Below are 18837 nucleotides of genomic sequence, written 5' to 3' on the forward strand. Positions count from 1 at the left end.
TATGTTGCTGCTACTCCGTTCTTCATTTTACTCTTACTATTATATACTATTATATATCCAGATAATGTCACTTTACCCTGCTTCATGTACATACAGTGCATTCGGAAAGTATTCAGACCCCAACAATAAAAACTCCACATTTACATAAGTATTCAGACCCTTTACTCAGTACTTCGTTGAAGCACCTCTGGAGCGACTACAGCCTTGAGTCTTCTTGGGTATGACGCTACAATCTTGGCACGGTATTTGTGGAGTTCCTCCCATTCTTCTCTGCAGATCCTCTCAAGCTCTGGCCGGTTGGATGGGGAACGTCACCCAACAGCTATTTTCAGGTCTCTCCAGAGATGTTCGATCAGGTTTCGGCAATGGCTGGGATACTAAAAGACATTCAGAGACTTGTCCCGAAGCCACTTCTGCGTTGTCTTGGCTGTGTGCTTAGGGTTGTTGTCCTGTTGGAAGGTGAACCTTCGACCCCAGTCTGAGGTCCTGAGCAGATTTTCATCAAGGAACTCTCAATACTTCACTCCGTTCATCTTTCCCTCCATCCTGACTAGTCTCCCAGTCCCTGCCGCTGAAAAACATCCCCACAGCATGATGCTGCCACCACCATGCTTTACTGTAGGGATGGTGCCAGGTTTCCTCCAGACATGACTCTTGGCATTCAGGCTTGGTTTCATCAGACCAGAGAATCTTGTTTTTCCATGGTCTGAGAGTCCTTCAGGTGCCTTTTCGCAAACTCCAAGTAGGCTGTCATGTTCCTTTTACTGAGGAGAGGCTTCAGGCTGGCCACTCTACCATAAAGGCCTGATTGGTGGAGTGCTGCAGAGATGACTGTCCTTCTGGAAGTTTCTTGGGGACCGTCAATGCTGCAGAAATGTTTTGGTACCCTTCCCCAGATCCGTTCCTCAACACAAACCTGTCTCGGCGCTCTACGGACAATTCCTTCAATCTCATGGCTTGGTTTTTGCTCTAGCATGCACTGTTTTAAAAACCTGTTTTCGCTTTGTCATTATGTGGTATTATTGTGTGTAAATTGATGAGGAGAAATGGTATTTAATCCATTTTAGTATAAGGTTGTAACGTAACAAAATGTGGAAAAGGGGAAGGGGTCTGAATACTTCAGAATGCACTGTATCTATCTCAAATACCTCATACAAGCAATCATTTCATGGTAAATTCTATACCCGTTGAATTTAGCACTTGACAAATAACATTTGCTTTGATATCTTAATAGCATTAGGCTATACAGTGACGTTCCACATAACTGTATTCAATCCAACCTCCCCAAACAAAAATTGTAGATAAAAATACATGTGGCTGTTCCACCGGTCTGTCATCTCCCTCTAGTCTAAAGCGCGAGGAACAGGTTGTTATGTTATGTTCTTTGGCTGGGCCTATATTCTAAAACCCTGCAAGCCAGGGTGTTCCCTGTCAACCTGCTGCAAAATGTTGCCCTTTATATCCTGGTTAGTTACAGAAGAACAATAAAATCTTACTTCTCAGTGCAAGACTATGTTATGCCTATGCTAGGAATTCACCTCTGAAAGTATTAATTTGGACAGACAGAGAAATAGGCTAACAAGGCTAACATAAAGCAGTGCTGCACCGCAGACAAACCACAACAAGTGGTTTCTAATTTTAATCTGTGAATCATAGACAAAATTATTTTTGTTTAAATGGTACCGTTGCTTTTCAATTTGTTCTAAACACATTTTTCTTTCACTCTTTCATGTGATAGACTTTACAATGAAGTTGAACCTTGCAAAGAAAACACCAATGCTGCATAGGAGCAAAGCTCCAGCCCCAGGACTGAGGGCCTTAGTTTTCAGTGCCTCACACTGGTTTCACATCATAAACTACTCACTCATGTAACCATGGGGGGTTAGAGTCCGCGCAAGCACACACACACACACACACACACGCACACACACAAACAGGGACTTTCCAGGGTCACTCATGTGAGAGCCTGTTGAGGGTTGAAATGTGAAACTCTTTTGTGCAGCTTATATGACTGCAGCAGGCCAAAGAATGTCCAAACTATGCCCAGATATAAACAAGACTAGTGTTACCTAAAGCAACAGAGAGGGATTACAGCTCAGGACAGGGATTTAACAATGTATTACAGTTCATCCTGACAGGCAATCGAGTAATCAAAGGTAATTGCATTTCTCAAATAAACTGCCATGAAATAGCCTATCACTTTATTATACAATATACACTGAGTGTACAAAACATTAGGAACACCTGCTCTTTCCATGACGTACTGACCAGGTGAATCCAGATAATATATGATCCCTTATTGATGTCACTTGTTAAATCCACTTCAATCAGTGTAGATGAAGGGGGGAGACAATTAAGACATGGATTGTGTATGTGTGCCATTCAGACGGTGAATGGACAAGACAAAAGATTTAAGTGCCTTTGAACGGGGTATGGTAGAAGGTGCCAGGCGCTACCGGGTTTTTCACACTCAACAGTTTCCTGTGTGCATCAAGAATGGTCCACTATCCAAAGGACATCCAGCCAACTTGACACAACTGTGGAAAGTATTGGAGTCAACATGGGCCAGCATCCCTGTGGAACACTTGACACCTTGTAGAGTCCATGCCTCGACAAAGTAAATCTGTTCTGAGGGCAAAAGGGGGTGCAACTCAATATTAGGAAGGTCTTCCTAATGCTTTGTACATCTGTACAAAAATGATATTTCCCATGCTACGGTATCTATAAAGGATAGTTCCCATTGCGCTAACACCAGTTAGCATTGGTCTCCAAACTTTCCAAGTTCGACTCTGGGAAAGTAGATACAGGGCCACATTGCCAAAATCCTGAAGTATCCCTTTAAGCCAAAACAGATTTAAGAGAGTAGTTCTCAATGGTGGCAAAAGTACCCAATTGTCATACTTGAGCAAAAGTAAAGATACCTTAATAGAAAATGACTCAAGTAAAAGTGAGTCACCCAGTAAAATACTACTTGAGGAAAAGTCTAAAAGTACTGCACAACAACAACACTTTCTGTGGCAAACAGAAGCAGAAGGATCTGTGCACCCCATTTAATGAGAGTGCAACAGAGGTGGTTTGGTGATCCATGCATGTGATGAGCAACCTTACCTGAGACCGGAATTAGCTTGACTGATGCACTTTCTAACCCAGGTAGCCTGTGTGCCAGACAATGCAACTTTACAGGTCTCAGACAAGTTACTCATCACACAAACATGGTCACTGATCCACCTGTGCTACACTTCAACCCCTTTTGACCTACTCCTTGAAGAGACACATCCAAGCCACAGGACCAATGCCTATTTAGCTCAACAGGCTAACACAGTCAGAAACATGTTAACCTTATAATGACTACCCTTGCCGGAGACTTAAAACGTACACGTCTAACACAAACTAACACATGTCAAACTAACACGCCTTCAGGTCTCAGGCAAGGTTCTCATCACATAAGCATGGATCACCAAACCACGCTCTTTTGATGAGTAACCTAGCTGGATCTTGAATACTTGTATTAGTGTAGCAGATTGGGATCTGTGAAACTCACTCCTCAGTCTGCGCAATTAAAGAAGGCCTCTCCATATGAGCTGAATCAGGGGGAAGCAGTACTCGCTAAGCAGTCAACGTGATGTCCTTTACAATGGTGCCACTGGACTTGGATCTACAGATGCGCTGGTTCAACAACTTGGGTCGCTGTGGAGTGAGTTTAGGGGGTGAATGTAGCAGATCGGGATCTGTGAAACTCACTCATAAGGCTGAAGCGTCGCCCCTTGTGCAATTGAAGAAGGCCTTTTTAAATAGCACGGTGGGTTGGAACACTTCAGGAGGGCGGTCAAGTATGTTTGCAAGGCAGAGGTCCTGTGTTCGAGTCTCAGTATGAGCTGAATCAAGGGGATGCGGTACTCGTTAAGCAAGCAACGTTTCATCCTTTACATTAAACTCCTGAACAGATCCCTATAGGCTTAAGCTAAGTGGGCTAACACATAGAGCAGGGTAATATTGGTATAAATCCATATTCTGATAAACTGCCTGAATTGATGTGATAACAATAAATAGAACGATATGTTTTTAACAATGTGCAACTGTTTTGTTTGTTATTATCCTTTAAACTACTACAACTAGTTTGATGGTTGTAACCATCAATTGTCCCATTAACAATCAGCCACATTAACAAACGTATTTCATTTCAAACTTTACATTTCAATGGTATAGGCTGCTTACCGCTGTACATAGCCCATCTGTAAATAGCCCACCCAATCTACCTACCTCATCCCCATATTGTTTTTAATTTACTTTTCTGCTCTTTTGCACACCAGTATTTCTACCCGCACATCATCATCTGCTCATCTATCACTCCAGAGTCAATTTGCTAAATTGTAATTACTTCGCTACTATGGCCAATTTATTGCCTTACCTCCTCACGCCATTTGCACACACTGTATATAGACATTCATTTTTTTTCTATTGTGTTATTGACTGTACGCTTGTTTATTCCATGTGTAACTGTGTTGTTTGTGTCGCACTGCTTTGCTTTATCTTGGCCAGGTTGCAGTTGTAAATGAGAACTTGTTCTCAACTAGCCTACCTGGTTAAATAAAGGTGAAATATTATTTTTTTTTTTTTATTACCGTAATGAACGATATCAGCAAAAGGCCTGCAATAAGTGAAAGATATGGACGGTGTCGATCATTTTCGGTCTATCGTCCCAGCTCTACTAACAAAGTCTTGTGACATGCAAGAGCCCTGGTTCAAACCCAGTCAGTCACAAGAACACGATTAAATAGGGAGTGGAACGGCTATCCTTAGAAGGGCTATGACAGGGCTATTCAACTATATTCTAATGTGGGCCAAATTGTTGACACTCCTAACAAGGCCTGTGATCATCATAGCGGGAAACAGAAGGCACGTCCACGTTCCAGACAGTCTTAACTTTCAGGAATGGGGTCATAATAGCTTATAGCCAAAACGGTTAAAATGCTAGAGCCAAATTCATAGAAAGAAAATGCATTAAACATGCCACATTGGCTTCAGAAACCACCAGAAACTTCTGTTGACCACAGTGAGCGTTTGATTCTGTCTGTTTTCCTCTACCTTTCCTGGCTGGCAAAGTACCAGGATGTTGTCTCTGGTTTTGAATCTGAAAACTGAATCTGAACGCATCTGAGAAGTCGAATATACAAAACTTTGATCAACTTGAAATTATAGTTTGTAAACTTGATACACAGACAATGAATGCAATATCTACCATATTGAAAATGAAAATATAAATATTGCATTTGAATATTCAATTAAATTGAATTATAAAAGCTGAATGCAATATTCACTCAATTGTGTTTCAAATCATGAAATACAAGTTCAATTTATGAATACAATGATTCAATTTGTGCATTACAAATAAAAAAAATGCAATATCCTAATACAAATGTAAAATTATGGAATTCAAATACAATTTATGTTGGCACTGAAATCGCCCCATATATTTGGTTCAAAACATTCTCGAAGACCTAAACCTCAACTGGAGTTGTGTAGAAAGGGTGTGACCATTGAGCAAGTTGAGGAAGCTCCTAGGTATAACATTGGATGGTCAATTACCATGGTCAAGTCATACTGAAAAAGTTGTTGTGAAGATGTGGAGGGGTTATGTCTGTTATTAAAAGATGTTCTGTCTTTTTTTTTTTTACATACAAATCAACTGTACTAGTTGTTCAGGCTCTGGTCTTGTCCCATCTAGATCATTGTCTGGTAATATGTCCAAGTGCAGCAAAGACAGACCTAGCAAAGCAGTAGCTGGCTCAAAATAGAGCAGCACGTCTTGCCCTTAACTGCACATACAGAACTAACATCAACAACATGTATGCCTGCCTTTCCTGGTTGAGGGTTGACGAGAGATGAACTGCTTCTCTTCTAGTTTTTATGAGAAGCATTACCGTAATGAAAATTCCTGATTGTCTGCATAATTAAATAACATTCAGCTGAGACACCTATACCCAATAAGACATGCCACCACATTTAAACATGTTTTTTAACAACATCCCATGGAACGGCAGGGACTGTGAGGGGACACACACACACAAACAAATACATGCACACACACAATTTTTGTTGTTGTATTGTTGTGGTTGTATATAGTTGTATTTTACATTTATGTGACTGTCCTTTGTTACTCATGTTTCCTGTTTTTTGTGGACCCCAGGAAGAATAGCTGCTGCCTCTGCAAAAGCTAATGGGGATTCAAATAAACAAATAATTGTATGTTTCCTACCATGCATCTGTAGATTTCTTATTGATGAAACATAAATGACCACATATAGGAGAATGACAAATGGAGGTAAGCTAGTTACAGTACACTTATTTTGACCTGAGAAGAGCCTACAGGCAGCTATCATCAAATACCCTTACAATGAGGTGAAACGGGTCTTCGCCAGTATAAGGTTAAAATGCATTTTGTCACTTACATATTGACCAGCCTTTTTCAATGTTTGAAATGTGTGGCTGTGCTGACTGACTCTAAGAGCGGGCTCAGTGCAGATGCAGAGAGAGAGAGACAGATACATGTTCTGCAACTGGAAATCCCCATCATCTCATCTAATTGTGGAACAGGCCTGATCCCTTGGAGGACGACTTGCTATTTTAATCAGTAGACCCCCAAGCTCATACAACTGGCCCTCACGCAGCAAAATATCATGTTTAATTCAGGAGATAAACCCCTAAACAACAGAAAACCCTAAGAGTAAAGCAAGATCAGCCCTGAACAACACTGAATCATGAAACACTGCATTTATGGCTGAAAAGTTTGACCAATACTTAAAAAATGTAGCCCGAAAACATCCATTACCAAAGGAGTAGTTAAATCCAAAATAAAACTTTGCCAGAGGTTTTTCACATTTCTTGGGCAATTCTCAAAGTGTGCATGTGGAGAAGTCTGCAGTGCTTGTCGTTGAATTCACGTGCAGATTTGGTTTGATACGACACTAGCACTATCTAGTGGCCATTGTACGCAACTATTCTGCTGTCGAACTACACACTGAACAAAAATATAAACGCAACATGTAAAGTGTTGGTCCCATGTTTCATGAGCTGAAATAAAAGATCCCAGAAATGTTCCATAAGCACAAAAAGCTTATTTATCTCAAATTTTGTTCACAAATTTGTTAACATCCCTGTTATTGAGCATTTGTCATTTACCAAGATAATAGATCCACCTGACAAGTTTTCAGTGGTGGAAAAAGTACCAAATTGTCATACTTGAGTAAAAGTAAAGATACCTTAATAGAAAATGACTCAAGTAAAAGTGAAAAGGTCACCCAGTAAAATACTACTTGAGTAAAAGTCTAAAAGTATGTGGTTTTAAATATACTTAAATATCAGAAGTAAATGCAATTGCAAAATTATACTAAAATATACTAAAGTAAACGTACAAGTGTAAATCATTTCAAATTCCTTAAATTAAGCAAACCAGACGGCACAATTTTCTACTTTTTAAAATGTATGGATAGACAGAGGCACACTCCAACAGTCGGACATCATTTACAAACAAAGCATTTGTGTTTAATGAGTCCTCCATATCAGAGGCAGTATGGATGACCAGGGATGTTCTCTTGATAAGTGCGTGAATTTCACAATTTTCCTGTGCTGCTAAGCATTCAAAATGTAACAAGTACTTTTGGGTGTCAGGGGAAATGTATGGCGTAAAAAGTACATCATTTTGTTTAGGAATGTAGTTGAAGTAAAAGTAGACAAAAATATGAATAGTAAATACAGATACCCCAGAAAACTACTTAAGTAGTACTTTAAAGTATTTTTACTTAAGTACTTTACACCACTGCAAGTGTGGCATATCAAGAAGCTCATTAAATGGCACAATCATTACACAGGTGTATCTTGTGCTGGGGACAATAAAAGGCCACTCTAAAATGTGCAGTGTTGTCACACAACACAATGCCACATATGTCTCAAGTTTTGAGGGAGCGTGAAATTGGCATGCTGACTGCAGGAATGTCCACCTGAACTGTTGCCAGGTGGACTGATTGTTAATTTCTCTACCATAAGCCGCCTCCAACATAATTTTAGAGAATTTGGCAGTATGTCCAACTGGCTTCAGAACCGCAGACCGTGTGTATGGCATCGTGTGGGCAAGCGGTTTGCTGATGTCAAAGTTGTGTCAACAGAGTGTCCATGGCGGTGGTGGGGTTATGGTATGGGCAGATATGAACTACGGACAACGAACACAATTGCATTTTATCGATAGCAATTTGAATTCAGAGATACCGTGACGAGATCCTGAGGCCCATTGTCATGCCATTCATTCGCAGTCATCACCTCATGTTTCAGCATGATAATGCACGGCTCAATAGCTTCGCACAGCCATTAAGGAGGAGTGGGACAACATTCCACAGGCCACAATCAACAGCCTGATCAACTCTATGTGAAGGAGATATGTCGCACTGCATGAGGCAAATGGAGGTCACACCAGATACTGACTGGTTTTCTGATCCACACCCTTACCTTTTTTTTAAGGTAGCTGTGACCAACAGATGCATATCTGTATTCCCAGTCAAATCCATAGATTAGGCCCAAATTAATTTATTTCAATTGAGTGATTTCCTTATATGAACTGTAACTCAGTAAAATCTTGGAAATTGTTGCATGTTGCGTTTATATTACAACCAACTGTACTCAAAAGGATTGGCTGACCAATTACATAAAGCTGACCTGTAGTGTAGACAATTTGCATAATGTGTGTGGACACTATCAATGCAGAGATAGAGGACAAGAGGGAGACAAACTAAGAAAAAGAGGTTCCCAAACCTCTGGAGTGGTCTTATTGAAGACGTCTCTGCCTTGGATCACGTCCCCCATCACCCTGTCTTTGAGCTGGGTGTACTCCTCCCGACTCAGCTGGATGGACTCCAGCTCTGCCTGGCAGCTCCGACACACTCCCCTGGTTAAAAAGGCAAAGGTAACAGGGTCAGAGGTTAATAAAGAATTTCCATTTTCCAGCCATCTAGATTTCGAATAGAAGTAGAAGTATAGAAGTAGTGGTGTATGAAGTGCTGATTCAAACTCTGAATTCATTAGGTCTAATGGTTTAATGAAGAAAATGAAAATAATGTTTATGTTGTTACCTGGGGTCTACGGTGGACCAGCTTCCAATCCACTTCTGTTCTGGAAGACTGGCAGGAGAAGATATCATAATCAAACCAAAATAGGCACAGCCCATGCTTTGTCCCAATAACATTGTGTGATTGTAGGCTTATTTAGTAACCTATATTCAGGACTTACCTATCAAACCAAGCTTTGATATCTTTAGCCAGAGTCTCCTCGGGATAGATCTGGTTGTCCCTCATATGGAGCAGGATGGCCTGCAGCCCGTCCTCGTGGCCCTGATGAGAGAGACCACACTGGAACAGGGCCTGCCATGTCTCCTGGTTGGGAATGAGGCCCTTCTCCATCAGCTCAGCATACAGGGCCCAAGCAGTGTCACCGTCACCATGCAGCACCGCCCCAGCGATGGTATCGCCGTAGTTACGCGGTGATGGCGTGATAGCCCTCTTGATGTTCTCCAGAATGGTCAGCGCCTCCTTCCAGCGTTCTGTCCTGCTGAAGCCTTTTATGAACAGGCTGGAGGCTCCAGTGTCTAATGTCCTGAACCGGCTCCTCATGATATCATACATGTCAAACACCTCAGAGTGGTGGCCGCTGCCGACACACAGGGTGAGGTACCGCAGTAGCAGCTCGTAAGACAGCGTACCGGTATCCATGGCAACATAGGCCAGCAGGGACTTGGCCACGTTGATGTCTGTCCCATCGGCCAGCATTGATGAAATCATCCGGACGTCAAAGCGATCAGGATTCGGTGAAGTCAATTTTAGGCTCTTCCATTCTGAGGCAGTGAGAGGGTGGTCTGGGGGTTCCACTCTCTTGTTCTTTCTGGGGAAGTCTGGTTCCTCCTCAGCCCTCTTCTTTTGGTACTCAGCAGTTCTCTTGGCTGTCCCAGCAGCAAACACTGACTTGGGAAAAGGGAGCCTCTCTCTGATATTGAATTCCCTCTGTCTGTCCTCTTTCCTATTGTTACCTGCATGTCTACTCCCTCCTTTAGTGCATAAAAGTCTGGAACTAACTGATAGCTTGCTAATCACATTATTCAGGGGAGTAAAGCCAGCAGTGCTTGGATTAAAGAGTGGGCTAATGTATTTCAGACATATTCTTGTTTTTAATATCAGGAGGGAGCTCATAGTTAGTAACAATATACTACTACTGTACACTGTCAGATGTGCTGTCTCATGTCTGTGTTGAACAAAAAAAACAGTCAAGTGAAGTCAGGGATACTTTAAGAAACGAGGTTCAAACTAATTAGCTAGCTAGAGACTTTAATTGACATTGCCTATAAACAAACAACCAGCTTGCCGGTTTTATTATTTCGATAAGGAGTCCGGAGACCCAATATCTACATGCACTTGTTTTGGATGATAATTTGGCTAAATAAATGTAGCTAAATAACACTTTACGGAGTATTCACCTGCAGAAGAAGGCATGCCTGTGATCAGAAAGTCGCATATCATGACGTCACAATCGTGTGACATTTCAGTTCAGAGGTCACGTCGATAGCCGACCAATCCCAAGCGAGCTACGATTGTTTAGAGATTTTAGAGACGCTGGAGTTAAGAAGTTATCATGACTTTGGTTTGCTAGTTTTCATGTTATTACGAACAAACAGAAGTAAAATGTCAAACGATAAGTTAGTGCACTGGAAAGAGCTTTTGAAAAGAAGATTGGCATCCTCCATGAATGGTTTGCTGCATCCATATATTGGTTGTGTTTATTTAACTAGCTAGCTAGGCAAATTTCATAGAAACCTGAATAGCTAGTTAACGTTGCTTCTTTATTTTTGAGTAAGAAGTACCTATTCAGCTAGATAACTAACTACAGGTAGCCACACTAGCCATCTACCCACGTATTTCAATGATTGAACCTTCACACAGCCTTATTGTGTCAACCTGTTACGTTGACTTATCAATTTCTGTTCAGATCAGAGGGCTGAGGAGAAGAAAGTAGACGAGACAATACTCTTTACTAAAGAGCACAGAACTACAAGAACATTCCACGCTTCTACTACAGGGCAAGCAATTGCATTTTCTGACAATCTCTAACATTCTAACTAAACATTTTAACTAATCAACAATTTTTTAACAGCTTTATAGCCTAAAATAATTATGATATTATTGACGTTTTCTATCATTAGCCTGCTTCTGTTTTACTTTTTTGAGGGGCTGAAAGGATCATGTTTAATGAAGTCTTTTATCTTTGTGACCCATATAGCTTCCTGCAGAGGATTAAGTTCTCAGACAGAAACTGCTAGAGGAGTCCAGAGCCATCTTTCTGCAGAGGAAGAGCCTGGAGCTTCTGAACAAATGAGGAGTTACAGGTGAGACTAACATCTGGCAGAATCAAACAAATGTTTATTAAAATAGAAAGCTTTACAAGCACCGGAAAAGTGCATAAGTCTATTCAAGTAATCAAACCTAATTATTTTACCAAAATCTTCTTTCTGTTATATAGATCCTGTGGTTTCTGCTGGACAAACACCAAGTGTCATCCATGACAGGAGATGAGGCGATGATAAGCTATGACTGTTTTCTGAACTTTGGAGACAAAGCAGGAGTAAAGTGCAAGTGAGTACTCTGCATATTAGTCGTTTTGGAGCCACAAAGTTTTGTGCTAATCTTGAGCAGAATTACCTCTGTGTACATTCACATTAGCCCAAAGGCTGGTGTTAAAAGGCGACATGAATGCCGTGATGATGAGACATAGTGTATTTGTAAGCTAGGGGTTTATTCAACATGATGTAAAGGCTGTTGAGTTCCATTTCATTCTTAAACGGAAGATGTAGTTCATAGGCCTTTCGCTCTGCCGCTCTGCTTCAAAAGAATTAACTACAACTAAACAGAATTCAACAGCTTTTACATCACGTTGCAGAGCGTTTAGAGCAGGTCTGGGCAATTCCAGTCCTCGGGGGCCTGATTGGTGTCACACTTTTCCCCCATCCCTAGCAAACACAGCTAGGGCTGAGTCTCCATGACATGGCCGGACAGGGTTACCTCTGCGAGTCTGTAAGCTCTCTACCTACTATTATACTTTCAGACCAAAAGCTTGTGTTGTTGGCTCCTTACTGAAATAGGGATATCCCTTCCCTCCTTACTTTCTCATGATTCCAATTGAGGTTGCCCATTTGTGCCTTTCAGAGATGTGAAAGATGATATGTACTATGACCTTGAGGCAGGAACCAACCTCTTGTGAAGTATCTCTGGTTACAGTAAATGGTTTTCTTATTCACTGTGACATCATGTTTTTCTCAGTGACCCTTTTACCTTTGGATAACCATTCTGTATTGCTGTCTTTTCCAGCAAAGAGACAAATGTTATGACTTTTGGGGTGTAAATTGTCCAAGTAGCCCCAGATTTGTGCACCTCTATCGCTTGGTTGCGTAGTTGCCATTGTTATCATTTTACAGACACTGCAGCCATGTTGATGCCCAAAAGTAGAATGGGAGCTAATGAATATTCGCCTAGATTACATTAGTGACTTAGAAATAAGATGAGATGACATTGCTGAAGTAGGCAAATATTTTGTAGGAAAAAACTTTGTCATCATGTTGTTAAATTTACTTTAGACAGATGGCAATGTTGTCATTAACTAGCAAAGCTCCTCAAAAATAGCTTGCGATGCTAACATTAGTGCGCTAAAAATTCGGTGGTCCCCCCTCAATCCTAGCTAGCTACCTAACGTTATACTGCAAATAAAGTCAATCTGGCGACAACAAAATGATGACCAAACGATTTCCTAGTAATAATTTGCCTTCTTTTAGAAATATCATTGTGTTTTCAAGGTTTAGTAATGCATTAGACCAAATCTTCATCATCGCCCATTGAGGATGCATTGAGTAGAATGTTCAGTTGGCCATCAGTCCTAAAACGAACGTTCTAAACGATATTGTGACAATGTGCAACCCATAAATAGGTTGAACACCAGGCTGTTTGGAATTCAGGTTGGATTGAGTTGGTATGTGTGTGTGTTGTCTTGTTATGTGACAGGACGTGGAAAACTACATTTTAAAACTGATCCCCACACTCCCTCAGCTGGATGGCCTGGAGATGTCCTTCTATGTCTGCACCGCTGTCCGCAAGTTCTTCTTCTTCCTGGATTCTTTACGGACTGGTTAGTTAATGATAACTAACCAGAAACACTAGTCAAATGTGCAGATTTATACATGTATAAGAGACGCTGAGGTTTTGAATTCCTATCTGTAAGATTCCGATGATTGATCTTCATGCCTACAACTTGTTTGCCTGTGCCCACTCTTACAAACAAACATCTTGCTCCATTTATTTATGTTAATTTCCAGGGAAAATTAAGATTCAAGACATCTTGGCCTGCAGTTTTTTTGGATGATCTACTTAAGCTGAGAGATGAGGAGCTTTCCAAGGAGAGCCAGGAATCCAATCGGACTAATCGGACATCGGACTAATCTGAAGCCGGTAATACCTGAATGTTAAAATAAAAAAAGGTACTCTAGATGTGTTTGTTTTGTCTTGGTAAGATGGTCGATCCTCTGTTTCCTCTTGCAGGTCAATACCTGAATCTGGACAAGGACCACAACGGCATGCTCAGTAAGGAGGAGCTGTCTCGCTACGGCACTGGCACTCTGACCAGCGTCTTTCTGGACTGCGTATACCGGAAGTGCCTCACCTACGACGGAGAAATTGTAAAAACCTTATCTTCTTGGGGTCTTCCCTTGGGAGTTTTTTGTTGTTAAACTATGGTAAGGTCACTTCTGCTGACTTTTTAAAAGGACATTCTACTCAAATTCATGAAAATTAAATTATGTTCTCTTCCTTTGAAACTCATCTCAAAATTGAGGACAGTTTAATTTTATGTCTTGATCTCAATGACATCATAGCCAATTCTATATTAACTCCAAAAATGTTTTTGCTAGTGTAACATTACTGTATTTTAGCTAACAATTATTACATACAGTACATCTATTAATAGGGTTGGCTACACTTCCAGGATTACAAGCTAGCTAGATAGTTACCTTGGAGATTTCTCTGACAATCATGAGAATCTGAGGAAGATATGTAACTTGTCACTCTTACCTTAAAATTATTATTATTTATTTTTATAATTTTTTTGGAGTGGCGGCAACAATATAGCAGCCGCTGCTAAATGAATATAGGGGTTAACACTGGACCTGATTTAATACTAAATCTGGTCTTGACTTTGTGTGCATCTCTCCCAGGACTATAAGACGTACGTGGACTTTGTTCTGGCTCTGGAGAACAGGAAGAAGCCTGCAGCGCTGCAGTACATCTTCATGCTGCTGGACATGGAGAACTAGGGTTACCTCAATGTCTTCGCTCTCAATTACTTCTTCAGGGTGAGACGGACATCTGACAGAACATGCCACATTGGGCCAGAAATAATAGAAGTCAATGGAGACAGCAGACAGCGGGACTCCTGCTCACTGTATAAAAAGTGTTGTCATCTATTATGTTAAAAAAAAAAATCCACCAGGCCATTCAGGGGTTGATGAAAATCCATGGGCAGGAGACGATATTTTTCCAGGATGTCAAGGTAAATAGACTTTGTTACCATATTCACCATGGATGAAGTAACTGAAGTGTACTACTGGTTACTGTAAAATGAGCTGGAAGTATCCGGAAATAAGTCTCATCCAGAAATGTTGTGGAGGGATTAGGTTGTGGGTGTCAAGGATTTTTATGGAGTTAACCATAAGTCATAGTGCTCAGTAGGTATTCAGTGCTGCTGCTTTTGATTCCCCAAGATCTAATCTATTTGCTGATACAATATTTAATGCTAGCTAGGTTTCCCTCCAATTGGTGACAGATTTTCATGCGAATATACAAAAATGTGCATAAAGAAAATGTTTATTTTCCCACCAGTGGTGTGTTTCCATCAAATAGACTTCAGTGCATGAGATGGAGTACACAAAATGTACTTTTCGTGTACATTTTCATGTACCGAATACAAATCTAAAGTTCAATGTGTTTCCATCGCATTTTCAACTCTACCGAGAGTTTTGTTACAAAAATTGTAGCAAATGTGCCTACTCTGGTCTTGGCACATGCGCTCTAGCCAAAAGCTCGCAGACACAGTGCTGGTAGGCTGTGCGTGTCGGCATTTTTAATGCTGCGGGAGGAAGCACATGGTCAGACAGACAACTTTGGGATGAGGATATTTCTTTGGTCCTGCAAATTATTTGGAAACTGTCTGCTTTGTAGGCATTATCCTACCTATTGTGTTAAAAGCACCTCTTTGCCGCATTATTCACACACAGAATTTGCTGCTTAAATTTCAGTAGCCTACCTCTCTTCTCCTAGTTGGGTGTGCGAGATCAAGTGTGCCTTGTATGTGTGGTCTAAATAGAGTACCACAGTATGAGTCATAATACCCATAAAACCTAGCGGTCAAACAGGGAAATGGTTCCAGTCGTTTTTCCATCATTCATTTTCCCATAGGGGATTTTAGAAACTCTTAAAATAAGGGCTGTGTTTCATGTAGGCTTACCCTGGCGTGACGTTTTGATTTTGTGTGGTTTAAAATAGTAGGCTAGCCTATGCATTGGCGGAGAAGCATGGGGCAGTTATCTTTCCAAGGAAATTAACTTCTTAAATATGAACAGGCTATAGTTTACTACATTGCCTAGAAATACACATTGATCACCCATATTTGTCTCTGTCTGAAAATCGTCCCACTCTTAAAAAATAGGCTATCAAACGTAACTCAAGAGAAAGTGCAAGTGTCTGCTCTCGCTCCAAACTCTGCTCTCTTCAAACTACATCTAGCCTATTGGCTGATATAGCCCAGTAATGCCAGATGTCCACCAGATACATATCCATTTTGTTTTGCCGAATGTCTAGTCCGCATTTTCCACACTGAGATGGGCTTCGGTTTTCAAGTAGCTAAAAGCTAGCTACACTGAACAAAAATATAAACGCAACTTTAAACGATTTTACAGAGTTACAGTTCATATAAGGAAGTCAGTTAATTTACTTAAATTCATTAGGCCCTAATCTATGGATTTCACATGACTGGGCAGGGGCACAGCCATGGGTGGGCCTGGGAAGGCATAGACCCACCCACTTGGGAGCCAGGTCCAGCTAATCAGAATGAGATTTTCCCCACAAAAGGGCATTATTACAGACAGAAATACTCACAATTACCGCTGTTGGTTTCAGGACCAGTTCTTGCGGTAGTGGGTGGGAGTTGGACAGCAAGCAAGTGGGTGCGGGTTGAAGAAATCAGTCTCGTGCAGACCTCTACATCAAGGTCATCACTGTTCACTTTCACCACCCTGTGAAGTTTGTATGACTTTACTCACATAACTGTGGATGAAAACATAGTTAGTAGCTAGGTTTCCATCCATTTGGCGACAGATTTTCATGCGAATGGCCTATTCTACAATCCGCATAAAAACAATATGTGCATTTTCCCACCAGAAGCTATCCAATTGGTGACCGATTTTCATGCAAATATATTTTTTTAAATGAGCATAAAAACAATATGCACATTTTCCCACCGGGGTTTCCATCAAATTGACATGTTGCGGATAAAAGACAGTGTGTGATGACATAGTGCATCATAAAAATAATTTTGGGGTTAAATTCCCAGGTATCAAATAAAAACGTTAAATGGGTTTCCATCGCATTTAACTCTACTGATGGTTTTGTCAACAACATAAAATTGCGTTGTATAGCGAATGTACCACTCTGGTCTTGGCACGTGGGCTCTAGCCAACAGCTCAGATACAGTGCTACTACATGATATTATTATGGACAAAAGGGCGAAAATATTTGCATTTGTCAAACAGCAGCCAAGCATCGATGATCACCAGAATACGACCCACAATATTTGGAAAGGAGCATCACATCTCTTCACCATGCACTTTCACCACCCTGTGAAGTTCATCATCATTTTTTAAATCTGTAGTCTAATAAACTTTATGCTTTCCCAAGTCGTAGTGGTAGGACCACACAACATGCCATCGCATGACTCCAAGTTTACTTCGATATGATGGTTATTATATAAAAATTTGCGCATTTAAAGCGTTTCCACCGACATTTGTCGTATAAATAATTTGACCGACACACAAAAAGAGCCCACCTTATCTAGCGTATTTTGTTTTGTCGACATTTGGAAAGTTTACCAACAAATTTTTCAATAGGACCTGTCAGTTTTTTTATAAATTTTTTATCCGACGTAAAAAAAAAAAATCGTGCCGACAGGTCATTTGTTCATTCGACATGGTGGGATCTTTTTGTTTCGACGGAATTAATTATGTGAGAAATAGCGGCGGAAACACCTTTTTTTATGCGCAAATATTTATATAATAACCATCCTATTGAAGTAAACTTGGAGTCACGTGTGTGGTCCTGACTCCCACTACGATTAAGGAAACCATGCAGTTTATTAAGTTACAGATTAAATAAATTATGATGAACTTCACAGGGTGGTGAAAGTGCACAGTGATATTGATGCTCATTTCCGCTAAATATCGAGGGTCATATTCTGGTGACTTGATGCTTGACTGCCGTTTGACAAATAAAAATATTCTCGCTCTTATCCATAATAGTCTCGTCATGTAGACTAGCCTACCCGCACAGTATCTGCGAGCTGTTGACTAGAGTGCAAGTGCAAAGATGAGAGTAGTCATATTTGCTGTTTGTGACAACTATCGATAGAGCTGAAAATGCGATGGAAACAAATTGAACACTGGGTTTTTTATTCGGTACATGAAAACTTAAGAACAAAAAGTATATTTTGTGTGCACTACATCATCACACACAGATGTTTATCTTCAAGTCAGTTTGGTGGAAACACCACTGGTGGGAAAATGTGAATATTTTCTTTATGTGGATTTTAGAATATTCCCATGAAAATCTGTAGGGGGAGAAGGGCCTTGGTCAGGGAGGTGATGAAGATCCCAATGGCCACTGTGACAGAGCTCCAGAGCTCTGTGGAGATGGGAGAACCTTCCAGAAGGACAACCATCTCTGCAGCACTCAACCAATCTGGCCTTTATGGTAGAGTGGCCAGATGGAAGCCACTCCTCAGTAAAAGGCACATGACAGTCTGCTTTGAGTTTGCCAAAAGGCACCAAGATTGAACTCTGGCCTGAATGCCAAGCGTCATGTCTGGAGGAAACCTGGCACAATCCCTACGGTGAAGCGTGGTGGCGGCATCATGCTGTGGGGAAGTTTTTCAGCTGCAGGGACTGGGAGACTAATCAGGATTGAGGGAATGCTGAACGGAGCAAAGTATAGAGATCCTTAATGAAAACCTGCTCCAGAGCACTCAGGACCTCTGACTGAGGCGAAGGTTCACCTTCCAACAGGACAATGACCCTAAGCACACAGCCGAGTCAATGTAGGAGTGGGTAAATGTAAATGCTTTGGGACAAGTCTGAATGTCCTTGAGTGGCCCAGCCAGAGCCCGATCTAACATCTCTGGAGAGACCTGAAAATAGTTGTGCAGCGACGCTCCCCATCCAACCTGTCAGAGCTTGAGAGGATCTGCAGAAAAAAATGGAACTCCCCAAATACAGGTGTGCCAAGCTTGTAGCGTCATACCCAATAAGACTCAAGGCTGCGATCGCTGCCAAAGGTGCTTTAACAAAGTACTGAGTAAAGTTTAAATTTATTTTAATTTGAAGATCTGTTTTTGCTTTGTCATTGTGGGGTATTGTGTGTAGATTGAGGAATGTTTAAAAAAAAAAAATCTATTTCAGAATAAGGCTGTAAAGTTAAAAAAAAAAATGTGGGAAAG

The 18837-nt window shown here is 41.0% G+C and overlaps 2 protein-coding genes across 5 annotated transcripts in view; one reads left to right on the forward strand and one right to left on the reverse strand.

Annotated features, from left to right (window-relative positions):
• prorp (protein only RNase P catalytic subunit) overlaps window positions 1-10788 on the reverse strand; it is a 27837-nt gene extending 17049 nt beyond the window's left edge. The window contains exons 1-4 of one of the 4 annotated variants that reach the window (XM_045717295.1): window positions 10514-10788; window positions 9277-10281; window positions 9120-9167; window positions 8803-8935 (exon numbers count right to left, since the gene is read on the reverse strand). In XM_045717295.1, coding sequence (XP_045573251.1) covers window positions 8803-8935; window positions 9120-9167; window positions 9277-10281; window positions 10514-10551 — 1224 coding nt within the window. In that variant the 5' untranslated portion in view covers window positions 10552-10788. Of the gene's footprint in view, window positions 1-3108; window positions 3219-8802; window positions 8936-9119; window positions 9168-9276 lie in introns of those variants that run through there. The other 3 variants (XM_014193117.2, XM_045717297.1, XM_045717303.1) reach the window with 3 other exon arrangements.
• LOC106600826 (serine/threonine-protein phosphatase 2A regulatory subunit B'' subunit gamma) lies at window positions 10669-14947 on the forward strand. The gene is given in 12 exon segments (XM_045694748.1): window positions 10669-10677; window positions 11081-11113; window positions 11314-11403; window positions 11405-11419; window positions 11554-11666; window positions 11761-11812; window positions 12045-12104; window positions 13086-13209; window positions 13397-13431; window positions 13433-13529; window positions 13620-13756; window positions 14291-14947. Coding segments are annotated over 12 exon segments (1023 nt in total). The 3' UTR covers window positions 14549-14947.
• Window positions 14948-18837: the final 3890 nt, after the last annotated feature.

This window comes from Salmo salar, chromosome ssa01 (assembly GCF_905237065.1).
Source record: "Salmo salar chromosome ssa01, Ssal_v3.1, whole genome shotgun sequence".
In the NCBI taxonomy this organism is placed as follows: Eukaryota; Metazoa; Chordata; class Actinopteri; order Salmoniformes; family Salmonidae; genus Salmo; species Salmo salar.